General features: G+C 44.2%; 1 protein-coding gene and 1 non-coding gene across 3 annotated transcripts in view; both read left to right on the top strand.

Moving 5' to 3' along the window:
* Positions 1 to 610: 610 nt before the first annotated feature.
* On the top strand, positions 611 to 772 carry LOC136314878 (U1 spliceosomal RNA). The gene has a single exon (XR_010727448.1). It is a non-coding gene; the product is annotated as a U1 spliceosomal RNA (small nuclear RNA).
* Positions 773 to 8,607: 7,835 nt separating this feature from the next.
* NR1D2 (nuclear receptor subfamily 1 group D member 2) overlaps positions 8,608 to 24,051 on the top strand; it is a 40,295-nt gene continuing 24,851 nt past the window's right edge. For both annotated transcript variants that reach the window (XM_066244410.1, XM_066244409.1), the window contains exons 1-4: positions 8,608 to 8,910; positions 18,480 to 18,746; positions 19,991 to 20,079; positions 22,007 to 22,151. In XM_066244410.1, the coding sequence (XP_066100507.1) occupies positions 8,895 to 8,910; positions 18,480 to 18,746; positions 19,991 to 20,079; positions 22,007 to 22,151 (517 nt within the window). In that variant the 5' untranslated portion in view covers positions 8,608 to 8,894. The remainder of the gene's footprint in view (positions 8,911 to 18,479; positions 18,747 to 19,990; positions 20,080 to 22,006; positions 22,152 to 24,051) is intronic.

The following is a 24,051-nucleotide window of genomic DNA, read 5'->3' as shown; positions in this document are numbered from 1 at the left end:
CTATGTTTATATTTCACTTTAATCACTGCATCTTGTAAAATATTATTATTGCACTGTAGTATGTGTTGGATGTGGGCATCATTTCTAGTATTGTACATAAACACATCACCAATCTTGATGGTATGAATGAATTGATTCAGTTTAAATGATTTATTTCTACGTACAGATATAATATTGATGTGTTTATTTGAGACAAAATGAGAAGACATGATTTACCTAGAGATACCTATGTAAGTCATAACTGGTAATAAGTTGAAATGCTTATTATTTACTTATAATTAAATTCTTCTTCTTTATTAAACAGAATTCAAGTCCTCCTGAGGAGAGCCATTAAATGTAGTCACTGTAGACTGGTGATGCACCATGAATTCGCACCAGTAAGTGGGGCAGTTAATAATATAAATTGAACTGGGAGAACAAAAGTGGACTGAGTCCACGACTAATCATTATACTCAGTGATACGGGCCACCAAATGCACTATTAATGGTATTAATTTGCAAAAAGAGGAAATATTCTTGTTTTCTGAGTCCCCAAAGTATGTGATAAATTGGAGCTATTCAGGTGAAGTGAAATACTAACTCCAGTGTCGATCCTCATATAAATGAAAATTCCACTTACCTGGCAGGGGAGATACCATGATCACGAAGGTGGTTTTGCCAGGGCAAGGCTTATCCATTGCACTCTGGCTGTGCTGACCGCTGTGACTTCCCCTAAAATGAGAAACTTGACTGCATAATTTGTGGTAGTGAAGGACTGCGTTCCCGCTCTTCCCGGTATAAAAAAAAAAAAAAAAGAAGACAATTAACAGAGTTATGGCAGCCACAGAAAAAAAGTAAAATAAGGCCCTAGCTGGTTGGCTCAGCGGTAGAGCGTCGGCCTGGCGTGCAGAAGTCCCGGATTTGATTCCTGGCCAGGGCACATAGGAGAAGCATCCATTTGCTTCTCCACTCCCACCCCCTCCTTCCTCTCTGTCTCTCTCTTCTCCTCCCGCAGCCAAGGCTCCATTGGAGCAAAGATGGCCCTGGCGGCGCTGGGGATGGCTCTTTGGCTTCTGCCCCAGGCGCTAGAGTGGCTCTGGTCTCGGCAGAGCGATGCCCCGGAGGGGCAGAGCATCGCCCCCTGGTGGGCAGAGCGTCGCCCCTGGTGGGTGTGCCGGGTTGCTGGGTGGATCCCGGTCGAGCGCATGCGGGAGTCTGTCTGACTGTCTCTCCCCGTTTCCAGCTTCAGAAAAATACAAAAAAAAAAAAAAAAAAAAAAAAGGAAAATAAAGTTCTTGATTTTGTGGTTTTTATTTCCACATCTCCATTTAGCTAATAATCAGAATCACCTATCCTTTGGCTGCTAATTCTGTGGTTTTGTTTTGTTTTATGGAGCTACTTTACACATTTCATTAAAAGTTTTATTTTTACTTTTCATGATTTTAGTGCATTATTATTCATGAATCCCTATATTGTAGCTTAATCAGTGTGTGTTGTTACATCCTCGTATTATCTGAACAAATATAAATATGGTAATTTTATGAAGGGGAAAAAATAAGTATAGACAAAATTTGGAACTTACAATAAAGTCAAACTTTGATGCAATATTGGGGGATGATATAGAAGCCAGTACTACGACCACACAACAACCAAGGAAAGAGGAGCCTGGAAGAAGACACGTTGCACCTGACCAGGCGGTGGCGCAGTGGATAGAGCGTCGTACTGGGATGCGGAGGACCCAGGTTCGAGACCCCGAGGTCGCCAGCTTGAGCGCGGGCTCATCTGGTTTGAGCAAAGCTCACCAGCTTGAACCCAAGGTCGCTGGCTCGAGCAAGGGGTTGCTCAGTCTGCTGAAGGCCCACGGTCAAGGCACATATGAGAACGCAATCAATGAACAACTAAGGTGTCGCAACAAAAAACTAATGATTGATGCTTCTCATCTCTCTCCGTTCCTGTCTGTCTGTCCCTATCTATCCCTCTCTCTGACGCTCTCTCTGTCTCTGTAAAAAAAAAAAAAAAAAAAAAGACGCATTGCAAATATCATGATAAATAGCAATTGCAAAGGCTGTGGCAGAGGAAACCACTGAAGCTGTTTGCTAAGGTGATGATGTCACTGCTCTATGACATAGATTCAGTGTACACTTGTGTTTTAAACAATTCTGTTTTAATTTCTAATAGGTATCAATAAATATCAGTAACTATAGCTTACAAAAAAGCACTTTGTGGTCTTCAATAATTTTAAATGTGAAGGAATTTTGAGTTCAAAACATTTGAGAACTGTTGATCGAGTACAACGAAAGTAAGGTTTAGGTGCTACTGTGGTATTGGGAACTAAAATGTTCATTAGTACATTTAAAAATGAGAGTTACCTTAAAGGTTTTTTTTTTTTTGTATTTTTCTGAAGCTGGAAACGGGGAGAGACAGTCAGACAGACTCCCGCATGTGCCCGACCGGGATCCACCAGGCACGCCCACCAGGGGCGATGCTCTGCCCACCAGGGGTCGACGCTCTGCCCCTCAGGGGCATTGCTCTGCTGTGACCAGAGCCACTCTAGCGCCTGGGGCAGAGGCCAAGGAGCCATCCCCAGCGCCCAGGCCATCTTTGCTCCAATGGAGCCTTGGCTGAGGGAGGGGAAGAGAGAGACAGAGAGGATGGAGGGGTGGGGGTAGAGAAGCAAATGGGCGCTTCTCCTATGTGCCCTGGCCGGGAATCAAACCCGGGACTTCTGCACGCCAGGCCGACGCTCTACCGCTGAGCCAACCGGCCAGGGCCACCTTAAAGGTTTTAATTGGCCTTCACATTAAGGAAACTCTATCACCCACCACCCCCTCCGACATCCCCTTTACCCACCAATACCTCTCTTTCATCCAGGTCTTCATACTGCCCTGGCCTGTTGTTTCTGATCTTGAGCTTAGAGGACTCTAACATTTAGGTTCTTTCCTTCTTTATCTACACCCAGATTGACGAGTCCTGTGTTCAGTTTCCCAGGGCCCTAGGTTTAGTGGAATATAAGTATTAATGAGGTAGCTTTCCCAGGAAATAATTTGCATTTTTAGCCAATGAATTTGAAGACACAGTCACTTCATTCAACAGAGTTATAATCTTGGTCAGAGGAATGAAGAAGGTGGAGTAGGTAGAAACCCACAATGAATGGTCTGCGAATTATTATATGGAGTCTGAAACACAGACTCCATAGGGTTAATAAATGAGGCTCCCTCAAATGACAGCGGCAAAGGCAATTTCCACTGCAGCTGTAACACTAGGGGGATTGTCCAACCAGGATGCTGCTCAGCATTCTCCTGTAGCACTGATGAGCCCAACATGTTTCTAGGGCCAGTGGTGTGGTTGGGGACTATGCTGGGTTATAGTTTTATAGCCTTTGATAGTTACCCACAAAGCCTCACTGGAAGGAGGCGGCCTTAAAAAACTAAAATGAGGTTCATAGACACAGATTTTATTTCATAGGCATTATCATGGAAGAGAGGGTCTTATTTCCTTTGCAATGGCTTATTTACACTTCCACACTTCTATTATTCAAATTTAAATGGTAGTATACTTTCTCTCTCTCTTTTTCTTTTTTAATAGACTTTAAGAATAATTTTAGGTTCACAACAAAATTGAATGGAAATTACAGAGCGTTCCCGTATTCCTCTATCCCCTATAAACACACACACAGCCTCCCCCACTATCAACGTCCTATAACACTGTGGTACATTTGTTACCACCAATGAATCTATATTAACACAATATAATGATCAAAAGTCCATAGTTTCCACGAGGTTCACTTTAGGTATTCTTTGAACACGTGTCCACCATTGTAGTAAACAGAACAGTTTTCGCTGCTCTAAAAAATCCTCTGTGCTTTGCCACTTTGTCCCCCCCTCCCCTCCTAACCCCTGGCAACCAATGATATTTTTACCATTTCCACTTCATGGCTTTTCCAGAATGTCCTACAATTAGAACGGTACAGTACGTAGCCTTTTCAGAGTGGTATCCTTTTATGATTTCTTTTCTGCTTTATAGACTATTCATCTTGACCTCATTTTACCTGTGCAGAAGCAGGCGATGGTTGATACATAAAATGAAAAAAACAAGCAACAAAGTGTAGCCTGGGAAACTCTTGCATCAGCATCACATAGGGTGATACAGCCCTGAGCTAGGGAAGAAAAGAGGACCGCTGTGGTTCAGGAACTGTGTTTAGAAGGTGGCATGAGAGCCTAGGAAAGAGGAGCAGGGGCCATGGTCTGTGCAGGGCTCTGCAGGTCAAGGTAAGGTATTGGATTTGAAAAAAACTTTTTTTATTAATTTTAATTTATTGTGTTTACATGGATTCAAGTGTCTCACTGAATATAAAACCCTCACTCCCCACCCATGTCCCTTTTAATACCCCTTTTGGCCCCTCCCCCTAGCTCCCTCCCCACTTCCCTCGGGGATTTGCTGTCCTGTTATCTATATCTCTGTATTATGTAGATATAATTTCACTAATCCCTTCACCTTCTCTACTCCTATCTCCTCATCCTCCTTTCCTCTGACTGCTGTCCCTCTGGTCCCTGTGACCCTGCCTCTGCCTCCATTCCATCCCTCTCAGTTCACTCTGTTCTTTAGATTCCACATATAAGTGAGATCATATGATATTTGTCTTTCTCTGTCTGGCTTATTTCACTTAGCATAATACTCTTCAAGTCCATCCATGCTGTCACAAAAGGTAAGATTTCCTTCTTTTTCATGGCCAAGTAGTATTTCATTGTGTATATGTACCAAAGCTGTTTAATACACTTGTCCACTGATGGACACTTGGGCTGTTTCCAGATCTTGGCTATTGTAAACAATGCTGCAATAAGCACGGGGGTATGCATCTTCTTTTGAATCAGTGATTTGGTATTCTTAGGATATATTCTTAAAAGTGGTATAGCTGGGTCAAAAGGCAGTTCTATTTTTAATTTTTTGAGGAATCTCCATACAGTTCTCCACAGTGGCTATACCAGTCTGCATTCCCACCAGCAGTGCAGGAGGGTTCCCATTTCTCCACACCCTCGCCAGCATTTACTGTGTATTGTTTTGTTAATGAGCGCCATTTTGACTGGTGTGAGGTGGTATCTCATTGTGGTTTTAATTTGCATTTCTCAGATGATTAGTGATGTTGAACATTTTTTCATATGCCTATTGGCCATCTGTATGTCCTCTTTGGAGAAGTGTTAGACACACAGTTCTTTCGCCCATTTATTAATTGGATTACCTTCCTGGTGTTGAGTTTTAGAAGTTCTTTATAAATTTTGGTTATTAACTCCTTATCAGACGTATTGTCAAATATGTTCTTCCATTGTGTGGGTTGTCTTTTTATTTTGTTAATGGTGTCTTTAGCTGTGCAAAAGCTTTTTAGTTTGATATAGTCCCATTTGTTCATCCTGTCCAGATAATCTGCAAAAAATATTGCTACGAGAGATATTGGAGTTTACTGCCTATATTTTCTTCCAAGATGTTTATGGTTTCATGACTTTAAATTTTTTATCCATTTTGAGTTTATTTTTGTGAATGATGTAAGTTGGCGGTCTAGTTTCACTTTTTTGCATGTACCTGTCCAAATTTCCCAACACCATTTATTAAAGAGACTGTCTTTACTCCATTATATGCTCTTACCTCCTTTGTCAAATATCAATTGACTATAAAGGTGTGGGCTTATTTCTGGGTTCTCTGTTCTGTTCCATTGATCTGTATGCCTGTTCTTATGCCAGTACCAAGCTGGTTTGGGTACAATGGCCTTGTAGTATAACTTGATATCAGAAAGTGTGATATTTCCCACTTTATTCTTCATTTGCAAGATTGCTGAGGCTTTTTGTGTTCTTTTTTGGCTTCATATAAATTTTTGGAATATTTTTTCTATATCTTTGAAGTATGCTATTGGTATTTTAATAGGAATTGCATTAAATTTATAGATTATTTTGGGTAATATAGACATTTAAATGATGTTTATTCTTCCTATCCATGAACACAATATATGCTTCCACTTGTTTGTATCTTTCTTGATTTCTTTTATCAGTGTTTTATAATTTTTTGAGTACAAGTCTTTTACCTTCTTAGTTAAATTTACTCCTACGTACTTTTTTGTTGTTGTTGTAATAGTGAAGGGGATTATTTCCTTAATTTCTCTTTCAGACAGTTTATTGTTGGTGTATAAAAATGCCACTGATTCTGATTAATTTTATATCTAGCCACCTTGCTGAATTCATTTATCAGTTCTAGTAGTTTTTTGACTGAGACTTTAGGGATATTTTATGTACAGTATCATTTCATCAGCAAATAATGATGGTTTTACTTCTTCTTTTCCTATCTGAATGCCTATTTCTTCTTCTTGTCTGATTGCTGTGGCTAGGACTTCCAGAACTATGTTGCATGAGAGTGGTGAAAGTGGACACCCTGCCTTGTTTCTGATCTTAAATCTATTGCTTTTAATTTTTGCCCATTGAGTATCATGTTGGCTGTGGGTTTGTCATAGATGGCCTTTATCATGTTGATGTTCCCTGTATTCCCACTTTGCTGAGAGTTTTAATCATAAATGGGTGTTGGGATTTTATCAAATGCTTTTTCTGCATCTATTGATATTATGTAATTTTTATTTTTCCTTTTGTTGATGTGATGAGTCACATTTATTGATTTGCAAATATTGTACCAGCCTTGCCTCCCCAGAATAAATCCTACTTGATTGTGATGTATGATTTTTTTTCACGTATTGCTGGATCCGGTTTGCTAATATTTTATATTTTGTCGAGAATATTAGCATCTAAGTTCATCAGGGATATTGGCCTATCGTTTTCTTTCTTTGTAGTGTCTTTACCTGATTGGCATTGGATTTTTTTCAAAGTGCAAAAAAATTGGAGGGTTTAAACAGAGTAATCAGATCTCATTTACATTAAAAAAATTTCTGCAGCACACCAAAAAATGTTATATTTTTTGTTGATCTGACAAAACAAAAAAGTATAATTTTGACTTATTCACACCAGAAAACTATTGTTGTGTTGGCCGTTGCCTTTTTTTTTTGATAATCTAAGGCAAAAAGAGGTCAGTGTCCCTGCTTAAGTAGTAAAGTATTGCATGTTCTTGTGGCATGCTGGTCTAGAGTAACAGCAATGCAGATGGTGAGAAGTACAAAGGGTAATGGCATATTATGAAGGTAGAATAGCTCAGATTTGTGCCTGAACAGTGTTGGCGCAGTGGATAGAGCACTGACCTGGGACACTGCGGTACCCCAGGTTTGAAACCTCAAGGTCACAGGCTTGAGCACAGCGGGCTCACCAGATTGAGAGTGGGCTTGCCTGCTTGAGTGTGGGATCTTTGACATGATCCCATTGTTGCTGGCTTGAGTTTAAAGGTCGCTTGCTTGAGCCAGGGGTCTTTAGCTTGAGCCAGGGGTTACTGGCTGGTCTGGACCTCCCCACCCAAGGCACCTATGAAAAGCAATTAATGAACTAAAGTGTCATAACTACAGATTGGTTTGGCTTTCTAGCCCAGCTGGCGACCCCTGGCTCAAGCCAGCGACCTTTGGGCTCAAGCCAGCAACCACTGGGTCATGTCTATGAGCCCCACTCAGGCTGGTGACCTTGAGGTTTTGAACCTGGGTCCTCCAAGTCTCAAGCCACTCTCTATCCACTGCGTCATCGCCTGGTCAGGCTTTTCTCAACACTTTATACTAAACATTTTGAAAGCACAATTTCTAATTTTACAGAGAATACCCATATACAACATCTACAACTAAGGTTTTACTATACTTCTATCCATTTACCCACTCCTCCATCCATCAGCTCACGTTCCTTTTGCAATGCATTTAAAATCGCCAACATCAATGCCCTTTCCTCTGCATACCTTGGCATACACGTCATTTGGTTCCGTTTTTTTCTTTTGATATAAAATCTACATATCAGGTGAAGGCACAAATCTTACGTGCGCATTCACTGACTTTTGACACACGCATACATCTGTCTACAACTCTACATCTAAAATTGGATACGCCTAAGGGACATCAACAGGGCACAACTAAACGGGTTGCTGGGTATAGGAAGCTGGAGCTCAGAGGAGAGGTCTTGTTTGAAATGTGAATTTGGCACTCTTCAGAACACAGGTCTATTTAAGCTACAGGGTTGGATGAAATCGCCCACGGCATGCAGAAGGAAGAGAATGGCTGTGTCCTCCAAGTGTCCAGCGTCTAGAGGTCTGTCCAGTGGGAGAGCGGGACCCGGGGGTAGGTCAGGGACTGGGCTAGCCCGAGCCAAGTTGGCATCATCCGGAGTCCGGAAAAGCTGGTCTGCTCGGCGCCACGGGGAGGTCCTCGGTTAAGTATCCGAGTTGACTTGAGGTGTTACCAGGTGCAGGGCAGCAGGCCTGGGGGGCGTGGATGGGGGCTCCCGGCCCGAGGCGGGAAGGTCAGCTGGGTGGAGGGGAGAGAAGGGATGTGGAGAGGAGGGAGATGGAGAAGGGAAGGGGCCAGGGGACGAAGGAAAGAAAGGAGCAGCGGAGGAGAGGAAGGGGGGCCGGGGAGGATCCGGGAGGAGGCGGCGGGAGGGGGCGGAGCCGCCGCAGCGGCCAGCGAGGGGCGGGCGAGGACGGGGTGTGTGCGCGGGTCACATGGTCGGGCTGCCCTCCCCGCCCGCCGCCCTCGCTGCCGCGGTGCGCTGGCTGCAGGAAGCCTCTGCGCCGCCGCTTTTGTTGTCAGGGTCCCCGCGAGGAGCGCCCCTCGCGGGCCGCCGCCGCCTCTCTCCGCAGACCGCTCTCCGGCCGCCGGCCCCGGGCACCCCGCCCGCCCCTCCCATGACGGGGCCCCGCGCCCACCGCTGCCTCCAGCCCGCTGCGGCGCGGCGCTGAGGCCGAGGCGGTGCTGCCCCCGCGGCGGGAAGCGGGCGGCCTCGGCCCCTCCCCGAGGGCACCATGGAGGTGAATGCGGGTAAGAGCCGGACTGCGGCGGGTCGGGGCCGGCGGAGGGGGCGCATCGCGGGGCGGCTGCCGGGGGTGTCCCCGGGGCCGCGAGCTGGGCTCCTGCGCGCCGCGAACCCGGCCCGGGCTCGGCTCTCGTCGCCCCCCGAGCCGCCGCGAGGTCGCCCGCACGGTTCCCTGCAACGCCGCAGCGCGGCCGGGTGGCGCCGGCCCGGCCCCCCTCTCACATGGCCGGGCCGCGCGAGCCACGTGCGCGCTGTGTTTACGTTCTGCGGCGCGCGGGCGCCGGTTGGCTGGGCGGGCGCGTGACGCGGCATTACATAATGGGCGCTGAGGCGGCGGCGGGCGGGAACACGTGAGGCCGCTCGGCTCCGTGACCCACATTCCCCGGGGCCGCAGGGACACGTGGGGGCGGGCGCGTGCGCGCGCGCCGGCGCGGGGAGTGCCGCAGACTCCCGGGGCCCCGCCCCCTTGGAACCCTCCCGGCTGTGACGTGGCCGCGATTCCCTCTCCGGCGGGGATGCACTGTGCGGGGGAGGCCGCGCGTGCACGGGCCGTGAACCCCGCGGTCGCGCGGCTCTGGGGCGGGCGCAGAAGCCGCAGTGCTTCGGCCGCTGCCTTCTCGTCCGGGCGGTGACCCCGGTGCGCGAAGCCGGGGTTAGGCAGACGGATGGACCCCTGCATAGTGAGGAAGAAGTGCAGACGAGGGCGTGCTAGGGGCCCAAGAAGGTTCCTGGGACTCGCGTGGGGTTTCCCCGACTTGAGACCCTCGTAGGAGTCTGGTGCTTAGAGTCTGAGCAACGCCCGGCAGATAGGACAACAGCCGCCCTTGTTATGAAGCTGATTCACTGTTCAAAAAAAATGTTATCCTCTAGGATGCAGCCTGTCTTACGTATCTATTGTCACAAAAACCGGCTTGAAAATTCCCTTGGGCCGAGATCCTTCCTGTAAACGGGTCACTCCCATAGTTAATCATTCAACTCCTTTGTGAGGTCAGAGTGACTCAAGGTGGTCCTAAGTGACTCTGAGGCCTTCTGTAGGACTGGTCATTGTTCATCTCAGTTCATTTTTTTCAAACCCATAGGTCACTGACCTTTCCTGGACCTGATCGGCAGAATTTGGCTTCATAAATCTTTTTTTGGTAACATTTCCAGCAATGCCACAGAACAATATTTTGCTTCCTTTTGTTTTGTCTGCCCACAAATGATGGCTTTTATACCTGAAGCCAGTGAGGTTACAAAAGAAGCTAGTTTTTATTTTTCAAGTTATTTGCTGTAATAAGCATGACTTGATAACAAATGTGTTGTGAATTTTCCACCATCAAGAGAAATGTAGTCATTTTCTAACTATTTTAATTACCTATGGGCCTACTTAGCCTTTGAGGTTGTTGTTAAAATTGGATAACTGTCATGGAATTACACTCTTTACTCGATTGGATTTGGAGATGATCATGTTTAACCTCTTCTAACCCAGCCTTTAGCATACATAAATTCTTCCAGCACTGCAACCTCATATATGGGTAGGCTCAGGTGATTAGAAAATGTTTCTCTGGTGTGAATCTTCCTGGAACAGGTGCACTGATCTTATTCTTTCCTTTTGGAGCTACAAATTATAAAACTTCCCTTGGAGAACCGTCCACCACCCAGTCTCATCCCCCTTTCTATTCGCAGTTCTCACACCTTGGTTCTTGCACAGTGTTTTTTCCCTGATCATCATTCTTGTTGCCCTTGGGCTGTAGCATCCAGAAATGAACAGGCTCCTGTGCAAATGGTTGGACAGTTACCAAGTTCCAAGTTTGGGATTCTGCTGCAAATGAATTCTCTGGCAAGCTTAGCTTTTGTAGCTTACTGCTTTGCTGACTCACAGTAACCTTGCAGTTGGTTAGGACCTTTTCATTTGAACTTTTGAAGCTAGGTTTCATCCGTTGTGTAGGGACTTGACTTTTTTTTTTTTTTTTGGTATTTTTCTAAAGTTGGAAACGGGGAGTGACAGTCAGACAGACTCCGCATGCGCCCGACCAGGATCCACCCGGCACGCCCACCAGGGGCGAAGCTCTGCCCATCATGGGGCGATGCTCTGCCGTGACCAGAGCCACTCTGGCGCCTGGGGCAGAGGCCAAGGAGCCATCCCCAGCGCCCGGGCCATCTTTGCTCCAATGGAGCTTTGGCTGCGGGAGCGGAAGAGAGAGACAGAGAGGAAGGAGGAGGAGAGTGGAGAAGCAGATGGGCGCTTCTCCTATGTGCCCTGGCGGGGAATTGAATCCGGGTCCCCCGCACGCCAGGCCGACGCTCTACCGCTAAGCCAACCGGCCAGGGCCGGGAGTTGACTTTTAAGTGTAGGAATTTTCAATTGTCTTTATATTTTCTCTTGTTCCTTTTGGCTCCAAATTCAAGCTGTCACAAGCTGTTAGTATAGTAACAGTTTCTGCCATCTGTCAGAGGGAGGTTTTTTATTTTTTATTTCTTTATTGATTTTAGTGAGAGAGAAAAAACATTGATTTGTTGTTCCACTTATTTATGCATTTACTGGTTGATTCTTGTATGTGCCCTGACTGGGGATTGAACCCGAAACCTTGGCATATCCAGACGATGCTCTAACCAACTGGGCTACCCAGCGAGGGCATGTCAGAGGGAATTTTGATAAACACTCCCCTTTACTTTCTTTAATTTGTAAATGTTGACTAGGGTGGGACCAAATTCATTTCTGAATGGTGTACCTCTGACCCTTTCCTTTAAGTTGATATCATTGTTTTAATACACATAAACAAGGGACCGTTTCATCTAGCTGTCCTATAATTCATAACATGTTGTGTCTGCGCCCTCTCCGTGACAATTATGGATCTGAAACAGAAGTGGTAAAAATTGACTCATACATTTTTGTCACAGATAGGTTTTGATTGTGTATACTAGGTTCTTTAAATAACTCATTCTATAAACTTATTAGCTCTGGTTTTAATTAATATTTTAAAAATTAGGAAAACATTCCCACATAGTTTATTCATATCTTTACAAACCTGTATTCTGTGTTTCTCCTAACTTGGAAAGAAAATAGAGGAAGATAAGGGTAGAGAAGTCTTCACTTGGATGGAGAAACAGCACAACAGCGGAAGACGCAGACATGAAGTAGGAAGCTGCTTGACCAGGCAATGGAGTTAAGGGATTCAGAAGGTGGTGTGGAAACAAGAATGTACAGAGAAATGACTGGGTCACAGGACACCTTCACAATTGAGCTAAGAAAGGAGAGGGAGGCTTAAAACATCACTAGTACCTATTGAGCATTTACTAAGTGCGAGGCCCTGTACATGTGGTACTTACTACTTTGATACCTCACGTTAATTCAGTGAAGTACTGTCATTACCATTTGAAGATGAGGGCCTGATGGAAAGTCAAGTGGTAGAGCCAGATTTTGAATCCACAAAGTCCACTTGGGGAGCACAAGCTAACTACTATGCTGTAATAGGTTTAAGCCTACATAAGGTTCAAAGGTATATGCACAACTTGGTGGTCCTGCCCTTTTGGGGCTGAAACTGATACTGTGTGGATTTGCTTGATTTGTAGTGGTTCAGGGTCATAGCTGCTGATGGAGAAGGGCAGGTGTCTGCGGAACCTCCCTATTTCATCATTCCATTTTTTAAATTGTTTGTTGTTTTTTTCAGACACTAGAATCCCCTGGCCCTCCCCTTCCAGCAATTTACATGTAGATGAAAACACTAGTGCACGAAATAAGACCTACTGTTTGTTTTTGTCACAATCTCTTATATGGTACATCAATTAGTAATTTTTTTTTTCTTTTTGTTACAGTCAGACAGAGGGACAGATAGACAGGAAGGGAGAGAGATGAGAAACATCAATTCTTTGTTGTGGCTCCTTAGTTGTTCATTGATTGATTTCTCATATGTGTCTTGATGGGGGGGGGGGGCTACAGCAGACTGAGTGGCCCCTTGCTCGAGCCAGCAACCTTGGGTTTAAGCTGGTGAGCCTTGCTCAAACCAGATGAGCCTGCGCTCAAGCTGGCGACCTCAGGGTCTCGAACCTGGGTCTTCCACGTCCCAGTCTGATGCTCTCCACTGCACCACCACCTGGTCAGGCTAGTAATTTATACATACTTCAAGACCCCCACTTATTGTCACCTCGCTGTTTGCCTCTCTTGGTCTCTGCCTTCTGTAGTGCTCTTGAGATCCTCAGCGGTTAACATGTATGAAAGAGTGCTCACATTGCAGTGGGCTGAGTGGTTAACATAGCTGTTTCCCCAGTAGGTCTGTTAAGGCTTTTTAGGGGGGGGGACCATACTGTTCTCTAGAGCCTAGAAACTCAGGACATAGTTGGAAGTTATAGTGTGTCAATTAGATCTACTCTACCATTCATTGAGTAGAAATTATTAATAACCTTTTAAAATGAGAACACTAAATCTTCTTGATGGTAAAAATGTTTTACTCTTAAGTTAAAAGGCAAAAAAAGCACAGCCATGACTTGAACAAAACGTGCATTTTAGAATGGTGGGGAGTAGAAATGGGAGGGTTTTGATGATAGGCAAGCCTAGAATTGGGGTAAGACTTCCGGCTTGTCTTAAGTTGACCATTGGGCAAGCCCTAGCCTGGGAACCTGGCCCAGCTCCAGGGTCCTTTTCAACTAAAAATAGAGAATACGGTGCCTCAGCTAATTTTAGCTTGAGGCATCTAGGAAGTATGTCCTGCCCGTTTCTGGAGGTGTTGGGGCATGCTGGTTGGGATTTTGCCTTTCTTGCTTTATCATCCAAAAACTGTGCCTTTAAAAAGCACCTTAATAATCCTTATTTATGAACACCATTTCATTTTAATCTTCTAATAACTAGCAGGTATTCCCATATATAGGAGATGACTCAGTTTAGAGAGATTGAAAGTGACTTGCTTGCCCAAGTCTTCTGACTAAGAAATAATAATCTGTTCTCTGGTATTAGACAGCCTTGACTTTCAGCACTCACTCACCCTATCAATTAGTCGCTGTTTTACTTAACCCCTCAGAGCTCTGAGCTCCTCATCTGTAAAATGGGATACCGGAAATTAATTCAAAGGGTTCCGGTGAGGATGAAATGTGACGTGAAATTATTTTGTTTTTGACATTCATTAGGTACTTGGTGACTGGTAGTTTTCACTTTGCTTTCTTCAATGGGTAAGGAACTACTGGGTGTACTCTGTGCCCTCTAGGAAATTAAAATTTAACCAGTTTGGGTTTGCTGATCATCATGTTGGTAGATTAGTGTCTGGTAGCAAGAGTAGATGCTGTAAAACTGAATCAGTGTAGAAGGTCTTGCTAGGAGAATGGAGCTGCTTCTGAATGAGTCATCTTTGAATCCATGGTACCTGGCATAAATTCTTGTTGTAAATGATCGCTGTACTTGTAAAGACAGAAGAAGTAAGATCTTAACTGGATTGATAGGGACTCAGTAATTTTTTTAGTTTTGATTTTGGAGCTTTTGAAAAGGAAGATGTGTTTTGGGTTGTAACAACACCTTTCCACTGCCCAGTGAGTGCTTTAAATTAGTTCTTAAGCCATCAGGATCTCTGATTTTGAAAGTTTTTTTTTTGTTTGTTTGTTTTTTAAGCTGAGGTAGTTTGAAGACCTTGTGAATGTGGATGGCTGACTCAGATGCTGGCCCTAGAAAAGTCTTCTAAGGAAGTGAATTTTCTACCTAAGAGTAGATTAGAGAAGACAGATAGCTGTGAGATTTTTCTTTGGGAGTTTATTCAGGACTAAGAATAATATTTTCCTTTATATCCTATTCTGAGCAGAGACAAGTGTGAAAAAAACAGCATTTTGCTAACACCTGGAATTTCTAATGTGTACTTCAGATCACTAGTTTTTTTTTTCTTTCTTTTTTCTGAAGCTGGAAACGGGGAGGCAGTCAGACAGACTCCCGCATGTGCCCGACCGGGATCCACCCGGCATGCCCACCAAGGGGCGATGCTTTGCCCCTCTGGGGCGTTGCTCTGTTGCGTCCAGAGCCATTCTAGCGCCGGAGGCAGAGGCCACAGAGCCATCCCCAGCGCCTGGACCATCTTTGCTCCAGTGGAGCCTCGCTGCGGGAGGGGAAGAGAGAGAGAGATAGGAAGGAGAGGGGGAGGGGTGGAGAAGCAGATGGGCGCCTCTCCTCTGTGCCCTGGCCGGGAATTGAACCCGGGACTCCCGCATGCCAGGCTGACGCTCTACCGCTGAGCCAACCGGCCAGGGCTGCTACAGTTTTATAGAACAAATGGCACATGGTTTTTACCTGGAATATGATGTTTCAAAGGCTTCCAGGTTAAAATTGCTTCTCTTTGGATTCATAGCTTATTAAGGGTAGTCAGTCAGTTATGTCAGTGAAAACATCAACCTTTAAAACTGTAGGCTGATTTGTGTTTGAATTCTCTGTTTGTAGCACTTCTTAAACTTTATGGTGCAAAGAACCACCGGGGAACTTGTTAAAAATGCTCATTTCTAAGGATGCCTTCTCTTGTCTGGACCTGGCCTTAGAAATGTGTATTTTGAAAAGCACCAGGTAGTTCTGATATTAGATGTTTTATATAAACTCTCGGGGTAATGGATAAACATGATTCACTATTGTCCAGAATAAACACATTAGGAAGCTTTTTCTCCTTGTATTTGGAATCTTAGAACTTTTAGATTTTTAAAATATATTGACTTTAGAGTAAGCGAGGGAGAGAGAGAGAGAAACATTGATTTGCTGTTCCACTTACTTTTACACTCATTGGTTGATTCTTCTATGTGCTCTGAGTGAGAATGAAACCTGCAGCCTTGGTGTTTTGGGACAGCGCTCTAACCAACTGAGTTACTTGGCCGGGGCCAAGGCATTTTAGATTTTAAAATCACCAGTAGATGAAATTTCTATTATTAAAACTACCTTGTTGCTTTTTTTCCCCATTGAGCACAGATGAAGTAGTTGGGTTTATGGCGGTGGTTCTCAAACATTACTGTCCATCAGAATCACAGGGCGGTGAACTTTTCTGATTCAGTAGATCTGGAGTAGGGTCTGAGAACTTGTGTCTCTAACAGGTTCCCAGGTGATGCTGAAGCCCCTTGGTCCAGGGACCACACTTTTAGCATGACTGGTTTATAGATAGAGGCCACATTACAGGACAGATATTAATCATTAAGCTCTGGCTTCTTTCTGGGCAGGTGATAAGCACATGCTAAGAGCATTTGCGAAGTGGGTCAGAAAGAGTGGATTCACACCTCCAACCTCAACACTGATAGAAGGCATGTGCATAACAGATGGAAAACTGGATGGGATTGGTCACATTATTTAAAACTCAAGTGCACTTAGTTGCACTTAGGCATATTAAATTTGTGTATATTGAACACTGCTGTCTTTTTCTTGGCATACTAGGCATCTGTTTTAGCATCCTTCGGGGTGGTGATCAAGCTCTGTGAGAGTTGTGCTGTGCTTCTCAGGGGCTTCCCAGCCTGGATTTAGTAATTGGTACATAAGTATGTATCTGGTACCCAATTTCAACATGATAGTCTAAGGGTGACTAGACTAAAATTACTCTGCCTTTCTTTTTCTTTGTAAATGGAAATGTCTTTCTGTTCTTTGCAATTGTTTTGGCCTCAGTATTTTGCTGAGTATGTATGTCTATGTGTACGTTTTAAGTGAGTTATAAAGTATGGCTTTATCTAAAGAAAGTTGGGGAGTCAGTTTCCCTTTAGCAGAGAAAGTTTTATTTCAGAATGAATACTTAAATTGCAGTTATTATTTTGGGAATGTGCAAAATTCTCTACTTAACTACTCGGTACATCCGTCTAGGTTGTTGTAAAAAATGCCCTATTTTATTGGTAACTTCCTAGTAGTGTTTTATACTGTTTGGGAATTTGTTCATGTTATTAGACATGACCTTCACAAAGACAGAGAAGTAGGTCTTAAAAATATTTATGGAAGGCCTATTACCTAAAACATGTATAGAGAATTAAGAGACACTCTGTACATTTAGGTGCTTATGGTCTAGTTGAGAAATTGATGGAAACAGTAAAGAGTTGGTTTAAATAAGAGTTCAGGCCAGGGAATGGGAGAGAGAGAACTCTGGTGGGTGTTGAAAAGCCTGTCAATGTCTGCTATGATGGAAGGAAGAGGAAAAGAAACCACAGTAGACTTTGTCAGAGATGAGTTACTTGTTTGGTCTTGGATGTGGAAAAATAATCTATTTGGCTGTGAGATTACTCTTGCAACATTTTATCTCTTTGAGGAAATTTGTAATTATACTCTTAACAAATGCTGTTTCTTAACATGGAAGGCTTGTGGTCTCAAGACATCAAGGCCGTTTACAGAGGGGTTGTGGGAGTCAATATTGGTGAATTGTGAATAGTGTTTCGCGAGTAGCTCTGTGAAGAGGACCTTAACTTCAGCCTTCATGTTATTCTCTGCTAGCCTGCATCCTTCTAACCTCTTTAACATTTACAGCAGTCAGAATTGCATTCTTTCTTCTAACCTCTTTAACATTTACTGTAGCCAGAAGAACAGGTAGTAAGTCTGGATTTCTTAAGAGCTGCTTAGGGATAAGTGTGTCTCAAGTCAGAAGTAGGTGGAGATGGAAGATGGAAACGGGTTTAGTGTAGCCTTCCAGAAGCGTGGAAACAGGTTCTGGGAGCAACAGTTCTGAAAGGTTCTCTGTTTTGAGATAAAGCGCTTTATCCAGAGTTCCAGATGTTACATCTGTTTTTGATTAACTTGTGTTTTAGCTAAGTGATGGGGGAGGCAATTGATGACCTCATTGTTTCTGGGATTGTGTCATTTTAAAGGTATAATGAAGGAGACCCAGAGAGGACCGGAACCAGATTTCTTACGGCCAAAACAATTGTTTATTTTTTTTTTAATTTTTTTTCAAAACAATTGTTTTAAAGCTGTGGAATCATTCAGGAAGGTTTTTCATTCCTTTTAGGAAAAGATTGGAAAATGAGAAACTTCAGGTTTGGATCTACATGTACTCGGAAGAATTAAGCCAACAAGAGCCTTCTCTCTTTTTACATCAGTGGGAATTTTATGTATTTTGAACTTTGTGGAAGCAGGAAGCATAGTAGGAAATAAGGAGATAAGTTATTTTTCCTTTTGGGATAAGCTGACATTTAATCATTAACCAGTTTTTGGGTTTTTTTTTTTTTTGTATTTTTCTGAAGTGAGAAGCGGGGAGGCAGACAGACTCCTGCATGCGCCTGACCAGAATCCACCCGGCATGCCTACCAGGGGGCTATGCTCTACACATCTGGGGCATCGCTCTGTTGCGGAACGAAACCATTCTAGCTCCTGAGGTGGAGGCCATGGAGCATCCTCAGTGCCTAGAGGCCAGCTTGCTCCAATGGAGCCTTGGCTGCGGGAGGGGAAGAGAGAGAAAGGAAGGAGAGAGGGAAGAGTGGAGAAGCAGATGGGCTTCCTGTGTGCCCTGGCCAGGAATCAAACCTGGGACTTCCACACGCAGGGCAGACGCTCTACCATTGAGCCAACCAGTCAGGGCCAGTAACCAGTTTTTAAAGTTAGTGACTTTGCTGTTCGGATTGAAAAAATAGAAAATATATGTTACCATGTATCTAATGATCTGATTTCCCCCTTTTCTAGGAGGTGTGATTGCCTATATCAGTTCTTCCAGCTCAGCCTCTAGCCCTGCCTCTTGTCACAGTGACGGTTCTGAGAACAGTTTCCAGTCCTCCTTCTCTTCTGTCCCATCTTCTCCGAATAGCTCTAATTCTGATAACAACGGTAATCCCAAAAGTGGTGATCTCTCCAATATTGAAGGCATTCTGAAGAATGATCGAATAGATTGTTCTATGAAAACAAGCAAGTCAAGTGTACCGGGGATGACAAAGAATCATAGTGGTGTGACAAGTAAGTTACTTTAGTTTTCTAAGATTGGTACCATTAATTGCAAGTGGGCTTTTCATCAACTTTTTATTTTGGGGAACCATTATATTGGGGTATAATTTTCACTCCTTTCTGGGTAATGATAGTACAATAATTAGGTAAGAAATCAGTGATGGTTTTAGAAGTTACAGCCTCTAGGGGTTGTCGTAACTGACTGTTGCCACGGAGTAAGGTGTGTGGCTATGTACCGGGCCTTACCACACTTCCTCTGGGGCAGCCCCCTTGGCCACATTTTACAAGTACCTTTCTTCTGGACTCCTAGTACTGACTGGGTTCTAGATCCAGAGTACTTACTCCTCGTACTAAGGGGTTTGCTTTCATGTGGGTGGAGCTAGGAACATCGAGATGAGGAAATAGAGTAGGATTGGGGTAACCAAATGAATAGCGGAACTTGGACCCCTGAGTGAGTGTGGAAGTCAGATGCGATTGTGCAGAGTGTGATCAGAAAGGGCTAGGCCTGTCTGGTGCCTGTAGGTTAGTGGAGCTGAGGATCTGTACAGCAGTCTTTGGAGAAGTTGTTTGCACCTTTTATTGGTTGATTTCTCTGCCTGACTTCTTCATTCATTTCCAGAGTTGTTTTCTTAGTTCTGGTTGTGTATCTGTGTAAAGTAATTCTAGATTTACAGAGTTTCAGAGTATGTTTAAAATCATCAGGAAAGGGCAAAACCAGCTTTCTGAAATATTTTTGGTACTCCCATAAACTAAGTTTAAAAGAAAACTATGAAGTGTTTTGATTTTTTTTTTTTTTAAATCAAGTGAGAGGCAGGGAGGTGGATAGACAGACTCTCGCTTGCGCCCCAACTGGGATCCACCAGGCAACCCCCATCAGCCATGGGGCTGATGTTCTGCCCATCTGAGGCCTCTGCTCCGAGCTATTTAGCACCTGAGGGGAAGCCGTGGAGCCATCCTCAGCACCCGGGGCCAACTTGCTTATTTGAGCCATGGCTGTGGGAGGAGAAGAGAGGGTGGTTCTCAAGCTGGTGAGCTTGGGCTGAAGCCGGATGAGCCTGTGCTCAAGCCAGCGATCTCAGGGTTTTGAACCGGGGTCCAGTTTCCCAGGCCAATGCACTGTCCACTGCGCCACTGCCTGGTCAGGCTATTTGTGTCTTTTTAAAGTACTTACAAGTTGAACAGAATAAAATATTCAGCTCAAAAGAAAAACAGTTGAGAATTCTCTGTCTTCACATTTGTTTCTCTTTGTGCCTTAGAATTTAGTGGCATGGTGCTACTCTGTAAAGTCTGTGGGGACGTGGCGTCAGGATTCCACTATGGAGTTCATGCTTGTGAAGGCTGTAAGGTAAAGTATGCTTTTACTTGAAGCTCCTGATTCTGGGATTAAAGAAATTGGAGTTAGGTTTGCCAGGTTCTACAGTTGGTGATCTGGGAGGAGAAGGGAAGTCAGCTGCTCCTGTAAGTCTTAAGCATTTTATGTAGTACATAAACAAAACTTGTTTTGAAAAACAGTTTTTAATTCAGTGGAAGTTTCTTTTAAGATTTTGATGAAAATAAATTTGCTGTCTCACTCAAAATCAGTTATGCTGCGAAACCAAGTCACAAATGCTTACTTATGAATGTGTCAGGTCTACTGCTCTAGGTGGTAGGGACAGAGCAAGGAGCAAGACAGACACTCCTGCCTTGTTGGGACTTGGTTTACACTAAACTTTAAGTAGGGGGTCCTCATCAGATACATTGTCTCTGACATATCAGGTAGGAGGAGTTGGGAATAATTCCTTGATGCTTATAAAACTGTGGTGTCTTTGAAAGTAATGCCAAGCGAATGAAAGAAATTTGGATATAAATTGAGTGCTTTGGAAAGCTTATTATATTTGTAAGTTTAGTTGAATATTTCTTAGAGCATTTATTAGATAATTCCAAGGGCGATAGTCTATATCTCCTACTTCTTTCCAGGGAATCTCTTTTTCCCTTTCTTAATCTGACACAATCTCTTCTCCTGAGTATCAGCATTAACGTGACCCAGGCAAGTGCTCCTGCCGGTCTCTGTCTGAAGGCCAGAAGCAGGGACCCAGTTGGGCAGGATACTGTGGTGAGCAAGGTCATGCGTGGACATGATGAAAGAAGTGTTTTCTAGGGTGCTTCTGAAGGCATTGGGATTTTGGTTGCTCTTCATGGCCCAGTTACTTAATAAGCTGGTTAGTATTTTATATAGATGTAGCAATTTTCCACCATTCTAAAAATTCTGTAAACACCATTTTTTTCTTCCTCAAAAATGTGAAGTAGTTGTGGGGCAGGCGGCATTCTCACTTCATAGCTAGAGAAACAAAAGCACAAGCCAGTGAGCCTCATTGTGTACCCTTCATAAGTACACATAGTTGTTCCGTACGCTCGCAAAGGTGTGTCTAGCTCAGGTACTGTGGTGTCCTAGTGTGGTACTGCAGTAATCAAGTTTAGAAATGTACCCACAATCGCTGATACAGACGCACAACGTGTGGTTAGTTAGGTTTTTCAAGGAAGCTGCAATTTCAGATACTTTCAGTGATTGTGTTCTTGACTTTTCCATTCTCCTGGAAACTGTTAAGCCGGGGACCTTTAAATACCTACCACAGCACATGCCCGTCAACTGTTCAGTGAAGGCAGGTTTTGTAGCCACATAGCTTGAAGCAGTCTTCCCCTGGATCATTCTTTGGTCTGTGGGTGTGGGATGTGACACTTCCCTGCTGCTGACAAGCAGCCAGGAACATCGGGCACAGAGAAGTAGGGCTTGCTCGTGTCAGCAGGGGATGACCCAGGCAAGACCAAGCTCTACTCACAGAACCCTTAGTTCCAGGGAGGGGACCATGGCTATGGAGCATACTTTTCTGTCAGCCTGTTCAAAATAAGTGCTGTTTCAAGGGCCTTGGAATTTGTATGCGATTAAAGTAGGAGTTGGAAAATGTGGCCGCAGGCAGGGGCTAGGAAGGGTACAGTGTAGTGCAGGGCAGGGGCTAGGAAGGGTACAGTGTAGTGCAGGGGTGCTTGGCAACGCAGCAGACTCTTCAAAGGGGGGAAGGGAAGAAGATGTTGCCGGGAAGCAGGCAGAAGTGCTAACTGATACTGAAGAATCCAGTTCAGTGCACGTGGCAGGACTGCATTGCCCTCTGCGCTAAGCCAGACCGATTGCCCAGGGGTGGCCAGGAATACTGCCGAGTTAGGGTGGGGGGGGCTGCTTATCGAAGGGGTTCATCTGGGTGCTTCTGAGTGAATGGTGCGTCCTCCTCTGTTTTTAGGGTTTCTTTCGGAGAAGCATTCAACAAAACATCCAGTATAAGAAGTGCCTGAAGAACGAGAACTGTTCTATAATGAGAATGAATAGGAACAGATGTCAGCAGTGTCGCTTTAAAAAGTGTTTGTCTGTTGGAATGTCGAGAGACGGTATGTTCCCATTTTAAAGAGCATTCTTTCTTAAAGCTTATGCAGCTTGGCTTCTACTTCTCGGCATAAACCAGAGCTATGAACCAGTTACCAATGACCCTCTTGTGCTTAGGGTGAAGCTGATTTTAGAAAACACATTTTAATGCTTTGTAGCATGCCAAATTCATTCAAGTCACATTTTAGCATCAACACCCCAGAAACAGCTTTTGGCTCACTTCATTTTTTTGTAGGTTTTTTTAAAAAGACCCCCCCCTTTTTTTTACGTCTGTACAATTTGAATATCCCCCCCCCAAAAAACCCCAAGATTTAGTTTTTCTTGATATAGGAATCCCTGGGTCTTTCCCCATAAGTTTTTAGAATTGCTGATGAATCCCCTTCTCTTTATGTGGATTAGCTCTCACTTTCTCAGCCCTGAGCCGATAACGTGCATTTAATGCATGGATTCTGAATACATTGAAAGGAGATGTAAAACTGAACCGTGGGGTCTGGAGTGGAGGGGCTTGCTCACTTCTGGTGAGAAACGGAGCAGTGGAGAATCAAAGCTATGGTCAAATGTGGGACTCTTAATAGTATCGGTGGATGACGTCGCTGGAAGACTTGACTCTCCTATTGTGCTTAGGGAAGTCATTTGTGGAAAATCTCATTCGTCCTATGTAACATACCAGGGGAGTCAGAGGTTTTCAGAGGGATTAGTTCAGTAGGACTAATTAAGAATTGCTAAGAACGAACCTCATATTTATTAAGGGGGGGAGGGTCATTTAAGCAATCCCTTCGAGTTACTCTAATGTCTTACTGACACAAATACAGTAGTGTTACAATAGGAGCTTCTTGAATAATAATAGATTTCGGCAATGGATGTTTTGGATTTTTAATTGCCTGAAAAAAAATTTTTTTTTTCCTGAAGCTGGAAACGGGGAGAGACAGTCAGACTCCCGCATGCGCCCGACCGGGATCCACCCGGCATGCCCACTAGGGGTGTCGCTCTGTTGCGACCAGAGCCACTCTAGTGCCTGGGGCAGAGGCCAAGGAGCCATCCCCAGCGCCCGGGCCAACTTTTCTCCAACAGAGCCTCGCTGTGGGAGGGGAAGAGAGAGACAGAGAGGAAGGAGAGGGGGAGGGGTGGAGAAGCAGATGGGCGCTTCTCCTGTGTGCCCTGGCGGGGAATCGAACCCGGGACTCCTGCACGCCAGGCTGATGCTCTACCACTGAGCCAACTGGCCAGGGCCTGAAAATTTTTTTATAGCACTAGGAATAGTAATCTAAAATTGATGGATATTTTGATTGCCCCAAAAGAATAAACATGGCAATCATTTGTGGAGGAAGAGGGAGCAGAGGTGCAGAGTGAAACATGATGAAATTGTTTTCTGTAATGTCGGAGGTGCAGTTAGATTAGTAAGGCTTTTTTGTCGGGTGGGTATATTGAATTTTTATTATCTTTGTAGAAAAGACTAGAAAGAAGCTTGAACAAAATATTTCCCTCAGGAATAGGAATGTTGGAGACAGACACATTCTAAGACTAGCCTCTAAAATAATGGAGGGTAGATGATTTTATTTTTATTTACTGGCATTTCATTGATTTTAATTAAAATCCAGCAAGTTGATTTTTTAATAACTGCATTTCTATTGACCGTATTTTTATTTCTTCTTTTTTTAAGGTTTTCTTTTTGAAGAAGCCAGTAAAGGAAAAACTGATCGTTTAATGTTGGGTCATGTTGAGTCTTGAGAATAAGGCTACGGAAATGAATTAATAAAGTTCAGATGTTCGGGGAGTGATCATACCTACTAGGTTCTGTTAGTGTTTGAGGGTGTGGGTGTCTGAATCCTGTGCCTTCTTAAGAACGGAGCCTTCAGCCTTGCTAATAAGGTGCTGTGTAGCCATGCTGGTCTGCGTCAGGCTCTG

This window comes from Saccopteryx bilineata, chromosome 10 (genome assembly GCF_036850765.1).
Source record: "Saccopteryx bilineata isolate mSacBil1 chromosome 10, mSacBil1_pri_phased_curated, whole genome shotgun sequence".
Taxonomy (NCBI): Eukaryota; Metazoa; Chordata; class Mammalia; order Chiroptera; family Emballonuridae; genus Saccopteryx; species Saccopteryx bilineata.
The sequence above is the reverse complement of the archived record's forward strand: the minus strand, read 5'-3'. Positions and strand labels throughout refer to the sequence as shown.